This window comes from Leucopleurus acutus (genome assembly GCF_964270905.1).
Source record: "Leucopleurus acutus genome assembly, chromosome: 9".
NCBI classification, from domain to species: Eukaryota; Metazoa; Chordata; class Mammalia; order Artiodactyla; family Delphinidae; genus Leucopleurus; species Leucopleurus acutus.
This window is the reverse complement of record NC_139144.1, coordinates 108,234,019-108,254,700: the sequence shown is the minus strand read 5'-3', so window position 1 is coordinate 108,254,700 and position 20,682 is coordinate 108,234,019. Positions and strand designations below refer to the sequence as shown.

The window sequence follows — 20,682 nt, the reverse complement described above, 5'->3', positions numbered from 1 at the left end:
TAATTGGGTGAAGACGCACATGTTTAGGAGGGTAATTGGGATGATGGCAATGTAGAAACTTCTGTCAGTTTCTGCTTCTCATAGTTGCAGCCCTGTTGCTTGGTGTGAGTATATTTAGGATTGCTATATCTTCTTGGCAGATTTACCCTTTTATCATTATGTTATGTCCTGTCCCTGGTAATTTTGTTTGTTATGAATACTAATTTATCTGCTATTATGATAACCACTGCTACTTGTCTTTAATTAACGATATATCTTTTTTTATCCTTTTACTTCAACTTGAAAGCTGGAGTGAGTTTCTTATAAACAGCGTATGGTTGGGTCATGCATTTTTAATCCGCTCAATCGATGTTTGTCTTCATTGGTATATTTAGCCCATTTATATTTAATGTAATTATTGATTTGTTAAGACTTAAACTCCTATTATATCTTTTTGTTCTATTCTATTTTTTTGTCTGTGTTCTTTTTCCTGCATTCCTTTAGGTTATGTTCACCGTTTTTTACAAATGCATTTTGATTCATCTGTATTGTTTTTGAGTGTATCTCTTGATAGCCTTTTTAGTAGCTGGTATAGATAGTACATACATTATATATATATATAAAACTATCGCAGTTTACTGGTGTTGTCATTTTACCATTTTGAGTGGGGTATAGAAACCTTACCTCCTTTTATGGTTTTCCCCGTTTATTATAATTATTTTAAATATTTCCTCTACGTATATTTAGAAGCACATCAGACAGTGTTATCATGTTTGCTTCAACTGTCAAACATAATTTAGAAAGCTCCGAAGAAGGAAAGCTTATCATATTTACTCACACCTTTACTTTTCATGCTCTTTTTCCGTCTTGGTGTTCCAAGTTTCTTCTATCATCACCTTTCTATTTAGACAAGTTCATATAGCAATTCTTTTGGGATGGGTCTGCTGGCAAAGTATGCTCTCATTTGCATTTATCTGAGAATGTCTTCATTTCCCTGTCATTCCTGAACAGTGTTTTCACGAGGTATCCGGATTGGTAGACTTTCAGGATTCTGGATTGACAGCTTTTTCTTTCAGAACTTTCATGTGGCCTCTGTGGTTTCTGATGAGAAATCCTCTGTCATTTGAATTATGTTCCCCTCATAGGTAAGGTGTCATTTCTCTGGCTACTGTTAACATTTTCTTCTTTGCATATGGTCTTAAGAAGTACAATTATCATGTGCCTTGGAGGAGGTTTGGGTTTATTGCACTTGGGGTGCTCAGCTTCTGGAATCTTTAGGTTTATGTCTCTTGCCAAAACTGAGAAATTTTCAGCCATCATTTTTTTGAGTACCTTTTCAGCCCTGCTTTCTTTCTCCTCTCCTTCTGGGATTCTGATGACATGAAAGTTAGATCTTTTGTTATAGCCCCACAACCCAGAGGCTCTGTCCCTTTTTTTTTTTTTTCAGACTATCTTCTCTCTATTGTTGAAATTGGGTGATTTCTGTTGTTCTCTCTTCCAGGTCACTGATTCCTCTCTCTGTCCCCTCCATCCTTCTATTAAGTGCGTGCAGTGAGCTGTTTATTTTGGTTATTGTATTTTTAAATTATAACATTTTCACTTTTTTTTTTAATATTTGTGTCTTTATTGAGGCTTTTCCTATTGTTTCATTTGTCTCCAGCTCACGAATGTTCACTTAAGTGTTTCTGTCATGGCTGCCTTATAGTCTTTGTGAGATAAGGCTGACATCTCAGGTTTGGTGTGTGCTGAGTTTTCCTTCAGTTTGAGGTTTTCTTGGTTTTGGTAAGAGTGGTTTTCTGTTGAAACCTGGGCATTTTTGTGTTATGTTGTGAGTCTCCGGATCTCATTTAAACTTGTGTTTTAACTGGCTTTTTCTGGCTCTGCTCTGCTGGGGTAGGGGCTCTGTTACTGGCAGTGGAGGTCGAAGCCCAGGTTCCCCACCAGGTCTCTGCTGGCACCTGAGGGAGGGTTCTTGTCCTCACTGCTGGGCAGCAGGTAGGTGGGAGTCTGAACTCCCCACACGGTCTCCACTGGCACGCCAGGGGGTGGTTACCACCCAGTGGGGAGGGAAGCCCCCTCCCTTGGCTGCTCTGATGACACTGGCAGAGTCACTCTGGCCTCACAAGGGAGGATGCCCAGTCCCTCTCGGCCTTTGCGGTGTTTGGTGGGAGTGGAGCTGTACTGTCTGCAACGTGCTGAGTCACTTCTCCCCGGGCCCTCCAACTGGAGAGAGGTAACTGCAGCTGGGCCTCATTGGCACCAGCGTCGGTGGCTGATTCAGTTCCAAGTCTGAGATCACAGCCCAAGGGAACCCCGGGGGCCCAGCACCTGTTTCTTGGGTCCCTGGGTCCCGAGCCAGTCTTCTTTCCACACTGCACAGCCTTCCACACGCATAGTTTCCAGGGACTGGCTGTACCTGGTGGGAAAAGTGTCTTCTCGTCTTCCAGGCCCGGACCCCCTCTTCCAGGGCTTTACCTCCTCTGACTGGCCTTGGAGAGAACTTCAGGGAGGACGTCTAGGCTCCCGGACCTACACCTTCCTTTGTTTTTCTAGCCAAGTGCCCAGTTCCTGCCTGCTCCCAGGAAAGCTGAGAGATCTGGGCTGGGGCTCAGGTTCCCCTCACGGCCCGTACAGACCACCTCGATCAGGTGCACCTGTTGCAGCTGAGGCCTCCTCACAGACCTCAGAGTTGGCACAGCTTAGACTTCTGTGCTCTTTAGATGAAAATATTACTGAAGTTCTGTTATTTAAATTGTAAAAATGATTTTTTTTCAGAGAAAGTTCTTTTTGCGCTCGTGATTTTTTCTGTTTCCTGGTGGATGTTGACGTGAAGACCGTCCCTTAGGGAGTGGTGTGGTTAAACCACGCCCGTTTTCCGAGCCAGCAGTGCTAGATGTTATGCTACTGTTGCAGATGTGCTTCCCATTGTGAATACTCCTGGGAATGGACCGATAATAGCCGCACAAACGCATTTCACGTGGGGCGTTTTCTAGTTGCTGTTGGCAAACGGAACAAACTTGCTTATTAAGCACGTTGAGTCCTGAAGTTAGGGTGGCGGTGCCAGTGGGGCCGGGTCGCCCTGCAGGGCCCGCGCTCGAGACGTCACGTCGCAGACTGAGCCGCTTGCTCGTTGCTGTGGATGGAGTGGGCGGGGGGGGAGGGGCGAACTTCCCCGCAGCTCCCACTTTGGATAATGCCAGCGGACCTTCTGAGATTCAGAACTATTCCAACTGCTTGAATCTTGCCGCTTGTAAATTTTTAAAAAACGTTAGATTTGCATTTGAAAACATATTCCAGTGTGTTCATGAAGGCAGCTTATGTGTAAGAGCCGTGCTTTTCATTCCACCCAGAATATGTGTTCTCAGTGAGTTCTGGACCTTCTGGAACCGCACTCACACACACACACACAAACAAGCACAGCGGTCCTGATGTGAAGATTTTGGTAATGTGTTTTCGTACAGGGCATAAAAATATATCTCTGTAATTACATGATATTTAGTGATTAGATAATTACGGATAATTGCATGGGGTAGTTCTAAGTGCTAAAGTGTTACCATAAGATCTAAAATGTACAAATTGCATAATAATTATTCTTAGGGGTTATTTGGTAATTCTGAGCATAATTATCATGTGATCTGCAGTGCATGTAATTAATGCATAATCACATGGATTTTGCCTTCATAACTACTTCGCCCTTGTTATAAAGCTCTTTGTCATAACATTTGAGTATAAATATAATGTAATTGGCTCCCAGATACAGTACATTAAGCCCCGTGATAATTGCTTTCACAGTAACAATAGCCCTTATTTCACTTCAAACGCGTGGCTCTTAAGCAGGGCGGGGTCGCGAAGAACAAGTCGCCAGGGCGTGGAGGCAGAGTGGCGCTGAGTGGCGGCCACTAGGCGCGCTTCTGGGTGAGGAATGTCTCTGCTGTGACCAGACCTTTCCAGGTAGAAGAGTTTGCATCTTTGACTTGGAGCCTCTCTTCTAACGGCGGCGCGCGCCCCTGCCCTGCAGCAGCCGGCCCCTGCATACAGCAAAGCACCCACCGCATTTCAGGTGGAGGGGCCGCAGAGGGCTGGAATTTCTGTAAGGAGACGATCTCGTAATAAACTGCAGTGAGCGGGACCTCGCCCGATGGATGACATTGTGGGAGAACACCTGGAACAGCAGCGGTTACTCAGAGACGGAAACGGGAGCTCTGGCTCGACTTCCATGTCGTTAACGCAGTTCCTGCAACTCTCCCCGCAGGTCTCACGTGGCAGGATGGCTACACCCAGCGCGTGATGGCGCGGGAGCTCGCCAGCCTTCCCCAGACCTCCCCGCGACGCCCAGAGGCCTCCGGCGCAGCCAGGTAAAGTGGGCTCGGTTTACGGCGTTTCGCCGGCGGCCACGCCGGCATCCACCAGCCCTTTTCCTTGTTTCACGCGGCAAAGGGCCCTGTCTTTCTGTGTAGACGTTCCAGGAGGCTGGAACGTGTGTGACGGAGCAGCAGGGACTCCCCCCACGGGCTGCTGGCCCTGCCCCGGGGCAGGTTGTAGGAGCGACCCGCCCACAAGGGGTTGTCCTCACCAGCAGACGTGCCCCAAGGTCCTCCCCGCCTTCCTGAGACCCTCGGAAGCTCTGCATCTTCAGAGCCTTGGTGGAAAGCAGAGGAGTCAGTAATTCTCACTTCCCAGTAAGAATTTATGTCCACTTCAGTACAAAAAGCAAATTAAACCGTGAAAGGCGTGCTGTTCCCCAAGCACGGCAGCCCGTGTGAGCTGGATTCATTCCATCTCGTCGTCTCTGCACACGTGCGGAGGTGCAGACGCCTTGCCCACTCGTGCAGGGGGGACACAGACCCCGGCAGCTGAGGACTCGGCCCACGGACAGAGCGCCGGGTGCGGGCCGCCTCGACCCCGAGCCGGCATTTATACAGCAGGGAGACAACCTTCCCCCCAGGCTTCGCTTGGAAGTCCACTCTTCCCTCAGAGAGTGAGTTTTCTCTGTCCGTAGCCTCAGTTAAAATAATCTCAGTGACAGAAACGTCAGCCGTCTGCCTTCCTGCCCGTGCTGCGGAGCCGAGGAAGCAGCTAGGCCACCAGGTCCTGCAGGATTAAACGCACCAAACGTGAAAGCACGTTCACCGTGGCAGCTCTCACTGGCCAGACCGTGAGTTTCTTGAGGGTCGGAGCTGTCCTTTGTCTTTCTTGCTGGTATACTGAGCTTTAACAAGGAGAGTGTGCCACTGTAGTCTGTTCCGTAAAAACAAAGCACAAAAACCAAAGTCAAGCTATCCTGAATTTCCATTTTCATCTGGGTGAGTTCAGACTCGTCACGCTGGTCTTTCAATGCCATCTGGGCATTTCAGCACCGCCCGCCGCTCCTTCCCTCCTGGTGAAGATGTACCTGTCCCAGACAGCCCTGACCTCCACTGAAGAGGCCTAAGGGCAGAGGGACAGGAGAATTGGGCAGACGGAGCAGGAACAACTCTTTACGTAGTCTAGACAGTCAGCAAGTACGGCGGAAAGGCCAGACTGTCGTCAGGGAAAGAGCACTTCCAGAGAGAACAGCCCTGAGAAATCAGACACGGTGAGAGCACGGACAGACACCTGGGTCACCACGTTCTTACCAGCGTTAATATTGTCATTTAAAATAATTGTCCATTCATTATGAAAAGTGGTTACTTCGCTTTTTTAGATTACAAGTGAGATTAAAAGTTTACAAGTACACATATGTAGGGATTGGAATTCTCTGTATGGATTTCCTGTGCGTGACCTTTGTCCACATACAAAGTATTTTTTGTATTTTTCTGCTTCGTTTCTTTCTGCATAGTCTTGTTATTGAAGGCTAGTAACTCTTCACGTGCCATATTTTATAGAAGTAGCTTTCCGGTCTGTTCCGTAGATGGCATGAGGTACAGTTGCCAGCGGAAAGGGAGCTCATAGCCCTGTCGAGGTGGGAGTTCTAATTTCTTCCTTGAGGGTGTTAATTCCCTCCCCCCTCGCCTGCTCTGCCCCGGAGAGATGGGCTTCCTGGGCGGCACCAGCAGGTCCTTGGCCTTGGGCTGGATGGGTTTGGCCGTGGTGCACCCCTGGCTGGGAGGGCGGGAAGGCATCGCACCCAGGGCTCTGCCAAGGTCATGGCTGCTTGGACCCCCGCTGTGACCCATTAACTCCTCCCTCCCATAGACCCAGCCCTTCTCCACCGTCAGCCTGTCGGTTCTCTTGGTCCTGCTCTGTCTTCGCGAACAGTTCCTTTATTAAACTGCTGGACGTCCCGTTTGGAGATGCCGTGTGTCCTATGGGGCCTCTGCCTGGTGACAGGAATCCTGGTCACCCACCCTCTTCTTCCTCAGCTTTTGTCAAGGTTACAGGATCGTCATGATACACACGTAATAGTTTTCCTTCTTTTCAAAAACCTTCTGCAAAACTTTCTTTAGTGTTGAAATTGTCTGCTGCCTGGTATATATTTTTAAATGATCTTTCTTTGTAGGTAAATCTCATAACACTTTCATTGTCTTCTGAGATTATTGGTGAAATATGCTCATAGATTTTACAGTTTTGCAGAGAACTATTGTCCTTTTCATAGGGATTTCCAAATTTGTTAACTTCGTGCGAGTCACAGTACTGTGTTATAATTTAAAAAGTCATTCACTGTATGTGTAATTATCACACCTTTGCCATTGATTTTTCTCTTTACCCTTTTAACACAATTTTTAACAATAATTATCTCTTGGACTTTTCTCTTTCTACCATTCTTAGATTTATTGTTTTTATGAAACTTCTTGAACTGAAAGTTTTGTTCTTAATTTTATTTATTCATTGTTAAAAAGCAGTGAAATCACTTAAGGCTATGCATTCGCCTATGAGCGTGGTTTTGGCATCATCCTGTAATGTTGATGGGCTCATTTGCTTTTGTTCTAAATTATCTGTAATTGTAATTTTATATCCTTTGGGAGCAGTAAGTGTAGGCTCTTTCCTTTGTTCATATTTATGTGCTCTTGTCTTTAGACTTTAAATCAGTGTCTAGTTTTATTGCATTTTAGTTAGAGAATGTGACATGTTCAGTTTTAACTTTTTAGAAATTTGGGGTTCTCTTTGTGGCCTAGTTTATAGCACACTTTTATTAATTTTCAATGGATACTTCAAAAAACTATTGTATCGGGCTTCCCTGGTGGCGCAGTGGTTGAGAGTCCGCCTGCTGATGCAGGGGACACAGGTTCGTGCCCCGGTCCGGGAAGATCCCACATGCCGCGGAGCGGCTGGGCCCGTGAGCCATGGCCGCTGAGCCTGCGCGTCCAGAGCCTGTGCTCTGCAGCGGGAGAGGCCACAACAGTGAGAGGCCCGTGTAAAAAAAAACTATTGTATCCACTATTTACAGTGTACGGATTTTTATATAGTTTATAATGATATATAAAATTTATAATTACATATAAATATAAATTACGTTACTCAAAATCAAATATCCTTATTTATATTTTTATTTATTGAAATTTCTCAGACAGAAACTATTTCCATAAATTTTCCTTCCATTTTTAACATACTTTGCTTTACACACTTCGGGTTCTGACGTTCAGCCCGTACGCACTCGCAGCGTTTCTCCTTCACGGCGGATCATCACACCTGCTGCCGTTTTTAAATGGAGACTTCATCATCTTCAGTGCTTTTCGTCTTGATCCCACTTTTCTAAAATCGGTATTACCATTCCTGTGTCGTCTCTGTTTTGCCGTCTAATTAATCCTTTAAAATTCTGCCCTTTGGAGCCTCTTTACTTTGCATGCAGCCCTTTGGAGCCTCTTACGTTGCATGCAGCGTTTATAAATGACGTCAGGTGGCATTTTGTACAGCCCCTCTGGCCAGAGGCCCCTGATCTCTCTGCTTCTTTCTTTCCCTCTCTGGCCTGTGACTGGTTTACTTTCACCATCTTCAGTGTCTGTAACTATGTATCTTACTTCAAATTCAGTCCGTGGCCATCACCTTTAGGCTTTCCAGGCAGTTTTTGAAGTGACAGGTCTGAGTCACTATTAATGGAGGAATCCCACCTTCGGACCCCCCACCCCCTTCCCAGCGCATCCCTGGCGCCTGGCACATGCCATGTACAAGTGGGTGTCCAGCCCAGAGCTGTTGACTAAAGAAGGAAGGCAGGCATGAAGGGTCTTGTGACACTTTTGTTTATTACGTGGGTAACCACACCGACCAAGAATCCCGCCTGACCTTCATTCCACAGGGAACTTCCAGAGCTTTCTGTACCCTGTAGATGTGTGAATATCCACAGTCAGCAATCTTGTGACAGGACAGGTGACCTCAAAAGAGATGAAGGAACTGGCTCCAAACCAGTGACACATGCAGGAGGTAGCAGTAAGCTCAGAGTGTGGTGTCAGGACACCCAGCCCCAGTCTTGGGGGGAGCAGAGCAAGCCTGCCTGAGAGCCTGGAAGAGGCAAAGCCGTGTCGTGGATGCTGCGTGAGGGACAGACGCCGGGAGCCTGGGGACACCCTCTGCTGAGGCCCCTGATGGCCAGAACAGATGGGGGTGGGGTGGGCAGCAATGTTATGGAGGACATGACTGAGCCGTGAATTCTGTTTACGTGAAAAATAAAATGGCACCGAAATGATCATTAGACAAGGTTGGGATTATGGAGAAAGGAGTGAGAACCAGGTCACTGTGTGCTCTTTGCAAAGATTCTGTTTATAATTCGGATTTTTTTTTCCCTGAGCACATTGGGTGACAGCTTAAAGCATCCCATGTTATTGGAGCCTGAAGGTCAGTGCAAGGAGGTGGGAAAGGGACCAGTGGAGACCGGCGTGTAGGGACTACATTCTTAGTCTTTTGAGGGAGAAAATGTACACTTAGAAAGTTGTGACCTACTTCAAGCCGAACGACAGGGCCAAAGTCAGTCGGAGAGCTAACTGCTACAGTGTCGCACACACAGAGATGGACGCGCTCTTCGCTGCTGTGACGTATTACAGTGTCACAAACAGTCCTCCAGCAGCGGACATGCAGGGAAGATGAATAAGACAATTTCAAGACACATTTATGAGGTGGTTCTATCTGCATTGATTAGCAATTAGTGAGAACAATAGATAAAGTACCAGAAAAGTAAATTGACTTCAGTTAAATTACACCCAGAACATGAAATTTCATCCATTAAAAACTGGTCAAGGAAGCCGTAGCCGTGATTGAGGTGCAAAGAACCGTGCAGCCCCTGATCGTTTATATGCCTGTTAAGTCTGAGCCAGTGTAACTTGAAAAGGGCATCAGAAATAAAAACAGGACAGTTTTATCAATCGCAATAATTAAGACACAAACGTGAAGATTTTCTGTAAGTCCCAGCTTTTATGAAACACGTACAGATATCAAACCCCTAACGTTCTTGAAAAGGAGACTTTCTACATGGAATCACTAGCCGGGAGCCTGTTCTCCGTTACTCCAAGTGGGAAATCTACAATGAGGTACACACCCGCCTAAAACCCCAGTACCTTCCCTAAATCACAGTAAAGGCCCACATGTAAGGAACAGATTGTCATGTCTGGATATAAAATACTTAAAACATTGTTTCCTGGTCCCTGAAAGTGGATATGGTTGTTAGCAAACAGGCACTTTATTTGTAGTAACACAGCCTCACCCAACATCTGCAACACACGTAGGCACACACACATACACACGGACGCACACACACACGACACACACACAGATAAATACATATACACACCCAGGCACATACAGACACACACACAGACACATACGCAGACATGCACGGACACACACAGAGACGCACACAGACGTACCCTCATAGACACGCATGCAGGCATGCACGCGTGGTGACCCCACCCTCGGTCACTGCAGACGCCTCGTTGCCATCAGGATGGAGGTCACTTCCGTTACAGAGCACCGTTCTCACTGTTGGACTGCGGCAGAGTGCCCGGATCAGCCTGGGAGACAGGACGCCGTCCTGGACCTGAAGAGGCCACGGACGTCCCGTCCCCATGAGGAGTGGGTGTGGCCGGGGCCGCTGACCCTATAGATCCCCGACTGGGAAGAAGCCCGGTTTTATTTGTCTGGCTTCTGGGCGCAACCAGAGCTGATGCGCCAGGGCTCGGTCCCCTCAGCTGGACGATGGGGCGATGATTCTTCATCCTCAGGTTGTCGTCTGAGACGACACCAGGCCGGCGGGGCGGCAGACCCAAGCCCATCGGGATCCTGACCTGGGGCACCCAGGGAGCTTGTCTCGCTTGGGTCCTGAGCTGCGCAGGACACGGGCTCCGGTGTGCAGTGGAGTAGAGGCCGGGCAGCCGCAGTAACAGAGGTTCCGGCGCCCTGAGGCTCCCGGGCCTGGGGCTGGCGCACATCTTCTGAGGTGACCTGGGCAGGCCGGGTGGCCCCCTCCGGGCACAGGCCGTGGGCTGTATTCTGGCCACAGCGAGAGGCAGCGGCCGAACAGCGAGCCAGCCCTGCTGTGCTGGACGCGGCCCTGCTTTCAGCTCCCAGGCTGTGGGTAGCCGCAGGCCGCACGCGTCCTCTGTCCCTCTGCCCGCGCTTACGGCCTTTCCATCCCCACCATACCCACCCCATCCAGGCCAGGAAGCCTTGCCATACCCCACCCCATCCAGGCCAGGAAGCCGCAGGACGTCCACTTCTGCACGTAAGAACACCTCCTTTTCTACAATTAGCATGGCTTTTATCACATTTGGTACATTTGTAAATAAAAGTGAAGATCAAAAGCTATGTCTCTCCAAATACAAAGTCAGAGAAAAGGTGGGAATAAATGAAGAAAACAGCGAATGCGTCCTTGCCCTTCCCACGTGCCGAAACCACACATCAACGGCGTGTAAGCTCTTCCTCTTCTGGTGGTCTGGGATATTCTTGTTCACATCTAGGGCACTTGCGGCGGTTAATAGAAAATAGAGCAAACTTAAAGCCCCATATCTGCTTACATGAAGATCAAATGGGCTTAGTAGGTGAGGAAACCCCACGTACACTGTATGTAAACATCAGGGAGCACTTGTGTGCAGTTATTTATGATTCACAAGTCACCGCACGTTAACTGAGCCCCGGCACAGAGCACAGCTTGAGGTCGTGTGTAGTCCAGCACTTTCCCCACAGACAGTGTCTGTGGCTGTCAAAGAGTTTGACAGGGACTGAGTACTGTGTTTTATATAATTTAAAAAGTGCATTTTCTTAAAAGAAAACAAGACATGTTTTTCCAAGTAAGTCCATAATCTGCATCACTGCCATTCACCACAATAACCAGTTTGCTTTCCGAAGTTCACTCCCAGTGATAAACGATCTTAGTCACAGAGACGCTTTCCTAGCGCTGGAAGAGTGCCATCTGAGGGCCAGCGGTGGGAAAGGCTACAGCTGTAAAGCGGGCTCGGCGCCACCCCAGAGCCTGCCAGGTGCCAGGCTTGTTCTTTCAGTGGACGCTGTTCTCAGTGCCGACGGTGACTTGGTCCCCGTGCAGATTCTGGGCAGAGCAATGAACAAGAGAGACCCCCAAGAACAAGGCCCCTTCTTCCAAGCAGCCTCTCGGGATTGCTTCCTGCCTTTTGCGGTCCTCGCGCCCCGTCCTTCACAGCTGGAGGTCTTTCTCCTGACATCACTCTGACACCAGCCCTCTACCCCCTCTTCCTCTTCTAAGGACCTTGTGGTCACACTGGGGTACCGGGAGGGCCCCCCTTAGGGTCAGCTGAGTAGCAAGCTGATGCCCCCCGCTCTGCCCCCCGCCGCGCCATGCCACGCCACGGAACCCCACGCGGTCACAGCTTCCGGGAGTCGGGATGTGCCGTCGTGAGCACGACCCCCTCACGCAGTGCGCCCCTACCCCATTCCTCTGCACATGGGGGGCGCTGGCTGAGACGGTGGGGTCCCAGAGCCAGTAGAGGGTAGGAGCAGGGCTCTCCAGTTGCCCCTACCCACACTGAGGAAACGTCTCTGCCACTCAGGTTCTTGCTGGGCTTGAGTAAGGCCAGCTGCTCCCCACATTCTAGTTTGTCTCCTGTCCCCGGTGGTCGGGGGTGCTTCTTGAGAACATACTCTAGGGCTGGCCCTCTTCTCAGGGTCACTCACCAAGTCCGCACAGTGTCCAGCCGCCAGGCTCAGGGGGCGCATGAAAGCTTCCAGCTGCAGTTGGTGAGAGCAGCGGGGGCCGGGCTCTCGCCACCTGGCCTGACACCCGGGTCCCCATGTGGTCCCTGCGGCCACCCTCCCTCGCCGTGGCAGCGTCTGTCAGCGGAATCAACGCCACGCCCCGTGGACTGGCTCACGCTTTCCTTTTGCTTTGCAGGAGCTCAAAGCAGAGTGTCCAGGACAAGCGGAGCCTCAGCCTGGAGGGCGACGTGCTGGCCGAGGCCCTTCAGCGCTACCTGCCCTACCTGGAGGCCCTGTCCCAGGCCGCCGTCCCTGATGTGCTCCCCGGGCTGAAGCCGGACAGGCCGCCGGCCCAGGTGACCCTCAGAGCCCCTCTCTGGTCTGGGGTGTGTCTGCCGCTGCTGGGGGCTTCCTCCGGGCACACACAGGGAACGTTTCCTATGGCTGTGGCATCACTGGGCTTTTCTCCTGTGTCTCGGGCTAGCGGGGGGTGGGGGGGGCTGGGGAGAGACAGGGTGCGTCTCCACCCTTTCGGGAGGACCTGCGCTTACCACCTGGACCCAGGACCTGGCTGCGGGGTCCACTGTGAGGCAGGACAGCAGGAAGTCGGTGGGCACAGGGTGAGCAGCCATCCTGGTTGCCCGAGACTGCCCTAGGGTCGGCACTGAGGTCCTGTGTCCCAGGGCGGCTCTCCTTACGCAACCTGCCCTCGGGGGCGCCCCGTGTGCGGCAGCTGTCAGGTCCTCAGTGCAGGTTCATTCTGTACCAAGGCCAGTCTGCTCTAGAGCCATCCGGGACTCGAAGCCCATTGAAAAGAACAGTTTATAGAAACGATGAGAAATCTCGTAACTTTCTAGATGGGAAAGTACGCATGATTTTATGACAACCGGTTAAACCAGAGTTGCCAGCTTTTGACTAGCCTAGAAGAGACGGGTCTAGAAGTGGTGTCCAGGGCCAGAGGCCCTCATGCACCTTGAGGGTGGACTTGGGGAAAGCATGGAAGTCCAGGCGCTCTGGGCACGTGGGGTGTCCGGCAGCCACATTCACGCTTCTTTCTGCGGAAGGTCATTTCCGCCAATGGAATTTGACCATTTTAAGCCTGATGCCGTGCTGGAAGATGGATGAAAGCCCGGGACGCTTCGCTCCTCTCACACCCCCCAGATTCATCCCAAGGCGGCACGGCCCTGGGACACCGGGGGAGCGATTTGGGCCACGCCTTCACTCGCTCTCCTGTCACTTCAGCCAGCTCTGGGCTGGATGTGGGGTGGCACACACGTGGTGGCCGTGCGGGGTGGCTGAGCTCGGTTAGCTCCCTGGACCAAGAGTGGCCTGAAGCCAGCTGGAGGGGCCTGAGTGGGCCTGCTATCCGCGCCCGCGAAACGCGGGAATTAGGAAGAAGCTGCTGCGACTGTAGGGACTTGTGGACGGCGGGAGGCCTTTGAGCCTCCGGGAGGTGCAGTAGTGACGCAGGTGAGCCGCCGACACGGCTCCGGGGGCAGATGTGCTGCTCTTCCGGCTGCGCTCGGGCCCTCACACGGACCCGGGGAGCTTAGCGCAGAGCCCTTCCGGCCCTGACTCGTGCACACGGTGGGCCCAGCCCTGCGCGTGTTCTCCAGGCGCCTTCCCCACTGGAGGAGACAGGTGACTGCTGTCTTTGCCAGGACCGTGCATTCCTCCCGGAGCTGTACTCTCGGCACCGGGCTGCCTCGGACAGGAGTGATCACATCCCGACCTGCCCTCCCTTCTAGGAAACATTGATGGGGAAACAAAATGGCTGTCCCTGGTCTCGTCCAGCGTTCCGTCAGCAACGGCCACCGCCCATCAAGTTTGCCCTCCGTAATCTTTAAAACTCCCACCCAGTGGAATGACCACACCTCGTGGTCCGCCTGGACCGTGCCGGTTTGTGCCTGCTGCCCCGTCAAAATTACCAACAAGCCCCTTTTCCCTCTCAGAAGTGTCCAGTTTGAATGGTGAATTCTGTGGTCATCTCACCACACAGCTGTTTCAGCGTGACAGTCACAGGATTATTCGAGAATGAGCACCTGGTGGCACTTTGGCTTAGGTGTTTTTATCCTGTGTTAAGAGGGATGCTTCTCAATATTTAAAAATGCATGAAAACCTGGAACTCATTATTTTCTCTGTCCAGGGTTTAAATGAGGAGAAGGCTCTTCATCGTCCCTGTAATAAACTGAGACAGGATAAGGTCCAAGGAGCTCTTCGTGCAGACTTTTGCCCGGGATTTGGGCAGTGTTTTCTGATCCCCTCCGCTCTCGGTTGATGAGGTATTTCAGTTGGAAATGCAAGCTTTCTACACTGATGATCTTTCAAGGTGCAACAATTTGCAATGAATTAGTTTATGAATCAGCTTTTCCATGTATGTGTCATCAAAAACCTAGCTGTCGTAGACAGAGAGATGCTGTGAACTTACCATCTTTAGAGGTTTAGTACTAAGTACTTCCTGAAAGAAGCCAGAGGGAGTAAACTCACACTCCCCTTAGACAGAACCGCCCAGCCCCCAGCCCTGATGCACAGCTGTGCTCTTACCATCACCAAATCAATGCAGTTACTGCTTCTGCCTTGTTAGTGGTGGAAACCAGCTCCCACTTTTATCAACCACAGTAGGGCTGGTTCATTACAGAGAACATTGTAGATCCCAGTTTATTCTATGCCTTGGAGGAGGTTTAAACCGAAATTCATCATTTGGAAATACCATGAATTAACCGATTTATTTGGAATCCTTGTTTTACGCATTTTTATTGTGCAAGAAACTGTGCTGGGTGCTGGGACTTTACATTCCTGCCCTCTAGGATTTTACAATCTCACTGAATGAGGGAGACACAAAGATGCATTTAAAAGCAGAGCAGGTGCTGTAATGGAGGGAAGGCTGAACTTGAACCAGGTAGGCACGTGGGGTCAAGGGCTTCCCAGGGGCTGGGCATTGGAAGAACAACCAGAAGTCGGCAGCTGAAGATGCTCAGATGAGCTCAAAGTGCAGCATGTCAAGAAGTCCCCCCGGTCTACCGCGGGAATAAGGAATAAGCCAAGTGAGCTACTAAACCACAGCCTTCAAAGACAAAAACAAAACCCAGAAAGCTAGGACACAAAGAAACCGGAACGAACTAAATTCAGAAAGGGATGAGCTCATTCTAGGGGAGAGAAGACCACCGCTGCTTTCCCACAGGCAGGAACCACAGCGGGGAGAGGAAGAAGGCGGCCTAGGGTTTAAGGACTGTTGGCAGCGGAGCCTGGCGCAAGGGTAGAGCCCAGAGGCAGGCTGCACAGAGCACTGAGTGCTGGAGATAGGACACTGGAGGGTGGGAGAGGGGGACAAGGACCGAGAGATGTCCTTCCAAGGAACTCCAGGCCTTTCTGAGCACACCTCAGCCCTCCGAAGGGTTGGGATGAGGCTGCATGGTGGAGAAAGGTCTGTGAATAGCATGCAGAAAGCCAGGAAAAGAAGTCTTCAGCGACTCACAACGGTACTGGGCTGTGAATCAGAGAGAGCTCCCCTGGTTCAGAAAACCGGCAGCTGTCTGCAGAGCATGAAGCAATCCTCAGGGTTGCACTAGGGCTTGGATCTGAGCCCTGCTGAAGAAAGGGCCCCAGTCCTGCCCTCAACATCACTGTAGTCAGTAGTGACTGAATCTGGCCGCCTCTGCAACAGAATCCACACCAACTTCAATGACAGATTTCATGGACTCAGCCGCCACATCAGCAGGCTGAGAAAAGAAGGGACCCTCCGCTTTCTAGGGTTAAATGTCATTTACTTCATCCTCCTTTACTCTTAAACAAAATTTCCAGCGTACAATAACAAAGTGGGAGACACATGAAGGAACACGAAGATGTCACTCTTGGTCAAGAGAGTAAAGAGTCGATAGGAGAAGATCCAGGTATGACTCATTCGTTGGGATTATTGGAAAAGGATATCTTAATAATTAGGATAAATACGTTAAAGGATTGAGTGGGAAAGGTGGAAAAGCATAAACGAGCAAGTGGAAAATTGTAGCAGAGAGATGGAAAGAGTAAAAAAGAACCAAATGGAGATGCTACAAATTAAAGTAATAAGATCAGAAGTAAAGAATTCATTTGAGGAGCTTAACGATAGACTAGAGAGAGTAGAGGGAAGAATCAGTGAATTTCAAGTCAGCTCAATTGAAATGATCAAAAGTGAAACAAAAAGAACATATCGTAGGGCTTCCCTGGTGGCGCAGTGGTTAAGAATCCGCCTGCCAATGCAGGGGACGCGGGTTCAAGCTCTGGCCCGGGAAGATCCCACATGCTGCGGAGCAACTAAGCCCATGTGCCACAACTACTGAGCCTGCGCTCTAGAGCCCTGAGCCACAGCTACTGAGCCTGTGCACCACAACTACTGAAACCTGCACACCTAGAGCCCGTGCTCCGCAACAAGAGAAGCCACCGCAATGAGAAGCCTGCACACCGCAACGAAGAGTAGCCCCCACTCGCTGCAGCTATAGAAAGCCTGCACGCAGCAACGAAGACCCAACGCAGTCAAAAATTAAAAAATAAATTTATTTAAAAAAAGATTATATTGTAAAAAAGAGTGCAAAATGGAACAAAACATCCAAGATACATGGTGCAATTTCAAATAACTCTAACACAAGTATAATTGGAATCCTAGAAGGGAAAGAGAAAGAGAATGAGGCAGAAGAAATATTTAAAGAAATAATGGCTGGGGTTTTTCCAAAATTGACAAAACTTATCAAAACATAGATCCAAGAAACTTACTGAACCTCAAGCAAGATAAATACAAATCTAGGCATATCATAATCCAATTGGGGGAAAACCAAAGATAAAGAGGAAATCTTAAAGGTATCCTCAGGGGAAAAAGACCCCTTACATCTAGGGGAATGATTATAAGAATGAAGTCTTACTTCTCATTAGGAGACCATAAAACAATGGAAGAACATCTTTAAAGTACTGAAAAGGAAAAGAAGACCAAACAAATCCTGTCAATTTAGACTTTTATATTGTTCAAAACTGTAGGTGAAACAGGAAGAATCTGTGTCTGGAAGACTCATACTCCAGAAATGCTAAAGGAAGTTCTTTAGCTTAAAGAAAAATGATATCATATAGAAGCCATTATCTACAAAGGGGATGAAAAGAACCAGAAATGGTAAATTTGCAAGTAAATATAAAAGATACACACACATAACATATATGAATATTTGGATAAAAGCTATTGGATATTTGAAGCAAAATAATAAAAATGTATTTGTGGGGTTTTTAGCTTATGTGGAAGAAAACTACATGACAGCAGGACCACAAAGAGTAGGTAGGAACACTGGAATTATACTGTTGTAACTTTTTGTTGATTTGTGAAGTTCCGTGATATTATTTGAAGGTAGACTGTGATAAATTAGACACATTATAATTTTTACAGCAACCATTTTAAAAATAGGTATTACTGAAGGTCAATTCAGAGATAGAATGGAATGCTAAAAATGCTTCATTTATCCATAGGAAGGAAAGCAAGGAGGAAGAAAGATCAGATGGGTTGAATATAAAGCAAATATCAAGAAAGTAGTATCAAATCCATCCATATCAATAATTATATTAAATACAAACGGATTAAACCCTTCAAATAAAAAGCAGAGATGTTCAATCTGAATAAAAATTTAAAAACAAGCTTCAACTATATTCTACTAAAGCCGTCGCACATGAAATAGAAAGACATATACAGGTTGAAAGCAAAAGTATGGAAAATATACACAATGGAATCTCTAAATATAAGAAAACTGGTGTGACTGTATTGATATTAATCAAAGTACACTTCAAGACAAATAGTATTATTAGATATAGAGACGTTTTCTAATGAGTAAATGGTCAATTCATTAAGATGACGTAGAAATCTTTTTATGAACCTAATGTCAGAGCCTCAAATACATAAAGCAAAAGTATGAAACTATTAAAGAGAAATGCACAAGCCCACAGTCATGTTTAGGGACTTCAACTTTCCCCTCTCAGTAACTGATTATACAAACAGATTAAATATCAGTAAGGATATAGAAGATTTGAACACCACCATCAACCAACATAACCTAATTGATATTTATAGAATGATACACCTAAAACCCGCTGCATACACATTATTTTCAAGTACACATAGAGTATTTCCCAAGATGGATCATGTGCTGAGACATAAAGTAAGTCTCAACAAATGCCAAAGGATCAAAATCATACAGAGAAAGAGATTAAAAGAAGAGAAAACGACAGATGATTATCTCAGAAATACAGAAACAAAATTTCTAGACAAATCAAATCCAGCAATATAAAAAACTAATAATACATCATGATCAAGGGAGATTTATTCCAGAAATGCGGGGCTGGTTACATCTGAAGATTAATCAGTACAACCTACCATATTAACAAGGAAGAGAAAAGCTATATGATAGTCTCAAAAGTAAAAGCACTTGACCAAAGCCAACATCATGACAGACCTACAGCTAACACCGTACTGAGTGAGGAAGAATGAGTGCTTGCTGCTTCAGATCTGGAATTCCACGAGGATGTCCGCTTTTACCTGTTCTGTGCAACATTGCCCTGGAGGGCCTAGCTCGTGCAGTAAAGCAAGCAAAAGGAATACAAGGCATCCAGATTACGCGATCATCTTTGTAGAAAATTTGGTGGGATCTACAAAAAAGCTACTAAGACGAATAAGTGAGTGTGGAAATGCTGTGGAATGCAGAGTAAATATACAAACATCAATTGTATTTCTATATACCAGCAACAATTAGGTATTGGAATTATAAAAATATCATTTGTAGTAGCATCAAATATTATGAAACAACTAGACGTAATCTAACAAAAATATGTGTAAGGCTTTAAATGTTGAAAATTTTGAAACATTGAGAGTAATTAAAGAAGACCTACATTCGTGGAGAAACACACCGTGATCACGTGTGGGAGGACTCAGCAGTGCTAGGGTGGCAACTTCCCCCAAACTGTGCTATAGACGTGACACCTCTGTTTACAGAGGGAAACCGAGGCTGAAAAAGACAGAGTGAAATGTTCACTTTCAGATGCTTAATTGGTGGTAGAGCTGAAATCAGGGCCCTGGAATTCTTGTTCAACTTTTTCATGTTTGTTTCTTAAGCCAAAAAGAAGGTCCCCAAGTTGCCTTCTTGGAAGCCAGTTGAGCACAGTTCTGCGTTTTCCGTCAGCCAGCCTGCAGATGGGCCTGCTTCTCTGTGGCACTGCCTGAAGCCAGGCCTGGGGCCACATCCAGCTCTGCTTCTACTCACCAGAGATCCTGTCTCCTTACCCACAAAATGAGGAGTCTGCAGACACCAAAATGTCATGTCTGTTGAGAGGGTCAAAAAGAAGTAAAAACGCATGAAGCCAAAGAATGGCCTGGCGCTGGCACTCAGAACACACCACCCACGTGGGATGGTTATCCTGAGGTCCTCCGGGTGGACGCTGCAGGCAGCTGACCTGCAACCCCACGCCTCGTGCTCACCCGGGCGGGACAGAAGAGCGGACTGCAGCTCTGCCTCAGTCCGTTCCCTTTACCTCTGCTTGCGGGCATGAGGGTGTGGGGTGCAGCTGCTGCAAAGAACAAAGTGCAAAGCGGGAGGAGCACCCAGTGAAGCAGAGGTGGCGCAGCGAGAAGGTAGTGCCACGGGGCGACGAGAACCAATGCGCGCGTGCTGTCGTCAGCCGTCTCTGTGGACTAGTTCCAAGCTGTGTAATGGCGCATCGTTTGCAGATATCCGTAACTTAACATCCACGCTTTGTACTGCTGTCAACTTCCTGCAAAATTCATTGATCCTGGGGTTTAGAACTTAACACCTCTTCAACCTCAGATTTCGTGAACCCTAGAAACTGGGGACTGAGTTTTCTAACTGATAGCTCTGTATGTAAGCAGCAGATAGCGTAGCTGTCGTGGTCAAAGCTAGGCCAGTGTGAGGCTCCTCTGAATGCAGAAATGTTTTTGGCCTGGGGACAGTGCTGTCAGTAAGAATGACACCTCCAATCTACTGCCCCTGAACGTGGGCGGGTAGCTGAGAGCCTGAACAGGACTGAGCACTGACAACCTTCCCACTGTGTGGAGACAGAGACAGAACAGTTTGCCAGAATTACCCTCTACGGCCCGAGCCCAAAAAGCCAGAGCAGCCTAACCCCAACTCTCCATTAATGAGCCGGAGGTGAGGGTTGCCGAGACCCACCCCCAGCGCCCCAATCTTGCCACCTCCCACGGCATCACGGGGCCATCTCATTAGGAAGCCTGTGGACAGCCCCACCACCGTGTGCTCTGTCACGCCGGCAGCAAGTGTGTCTTGATCAATGTGCTTGTCAGCGCTGCCTTTGGGCTGTGAGACACACCGGAGGAAATGTTTGCTCTGTGGTCGAAAGATGGCTCAATTTGGGTTTCCTAATTTGTTCTGGATCCTTGGCACGAGAGAATATTTGATGAGCACAGTGACTAATGTATAGACAAAAGTCTCATCCACTCAGTGTTTGCCGGCAAGTGGGACTCGGAGGGCCTGCAGTCGGAACTCATAATTGTGCAGTCTGGGACTGGGCAGGTGCATCTCCATGAGAGGAAGGGGCCCTGACTGTCAGCTCTAGTGCCCAGGCCCTGGCACGGCTGGGAGCCACGCAGGCAGGGGA

General features: G+C 48.5%; 1 protein-coding gene across 1 annotated transcript in view; it reads left to right on the top strand.

The window, feature by feature from the left end:
• Positions 1 to 20,682, top strand: part of PTPRN2 (protein tyrosine phosphatase receptor type N2) — a gene marked incomplete at both ends in the record, with an annotated part of 672,304 nt that overhangs the window by 208,422 nt on the left and 443,200 nt on the right. The window contains 2 exons of the mRNA XM_082845910.1: positions 4,232 to 4,334; positions 12,248 to 12,407. Coding sequence (XP_082702036.1) covers positions 4,232 to 4,334; positions 12,248 to 12,407 — 263 coding nt within the window. The remainder of the gene's footprint in view (positions 1 to 4,231; positions 4,335 to 12,247; positions 12,408 to 20,682) is intronic.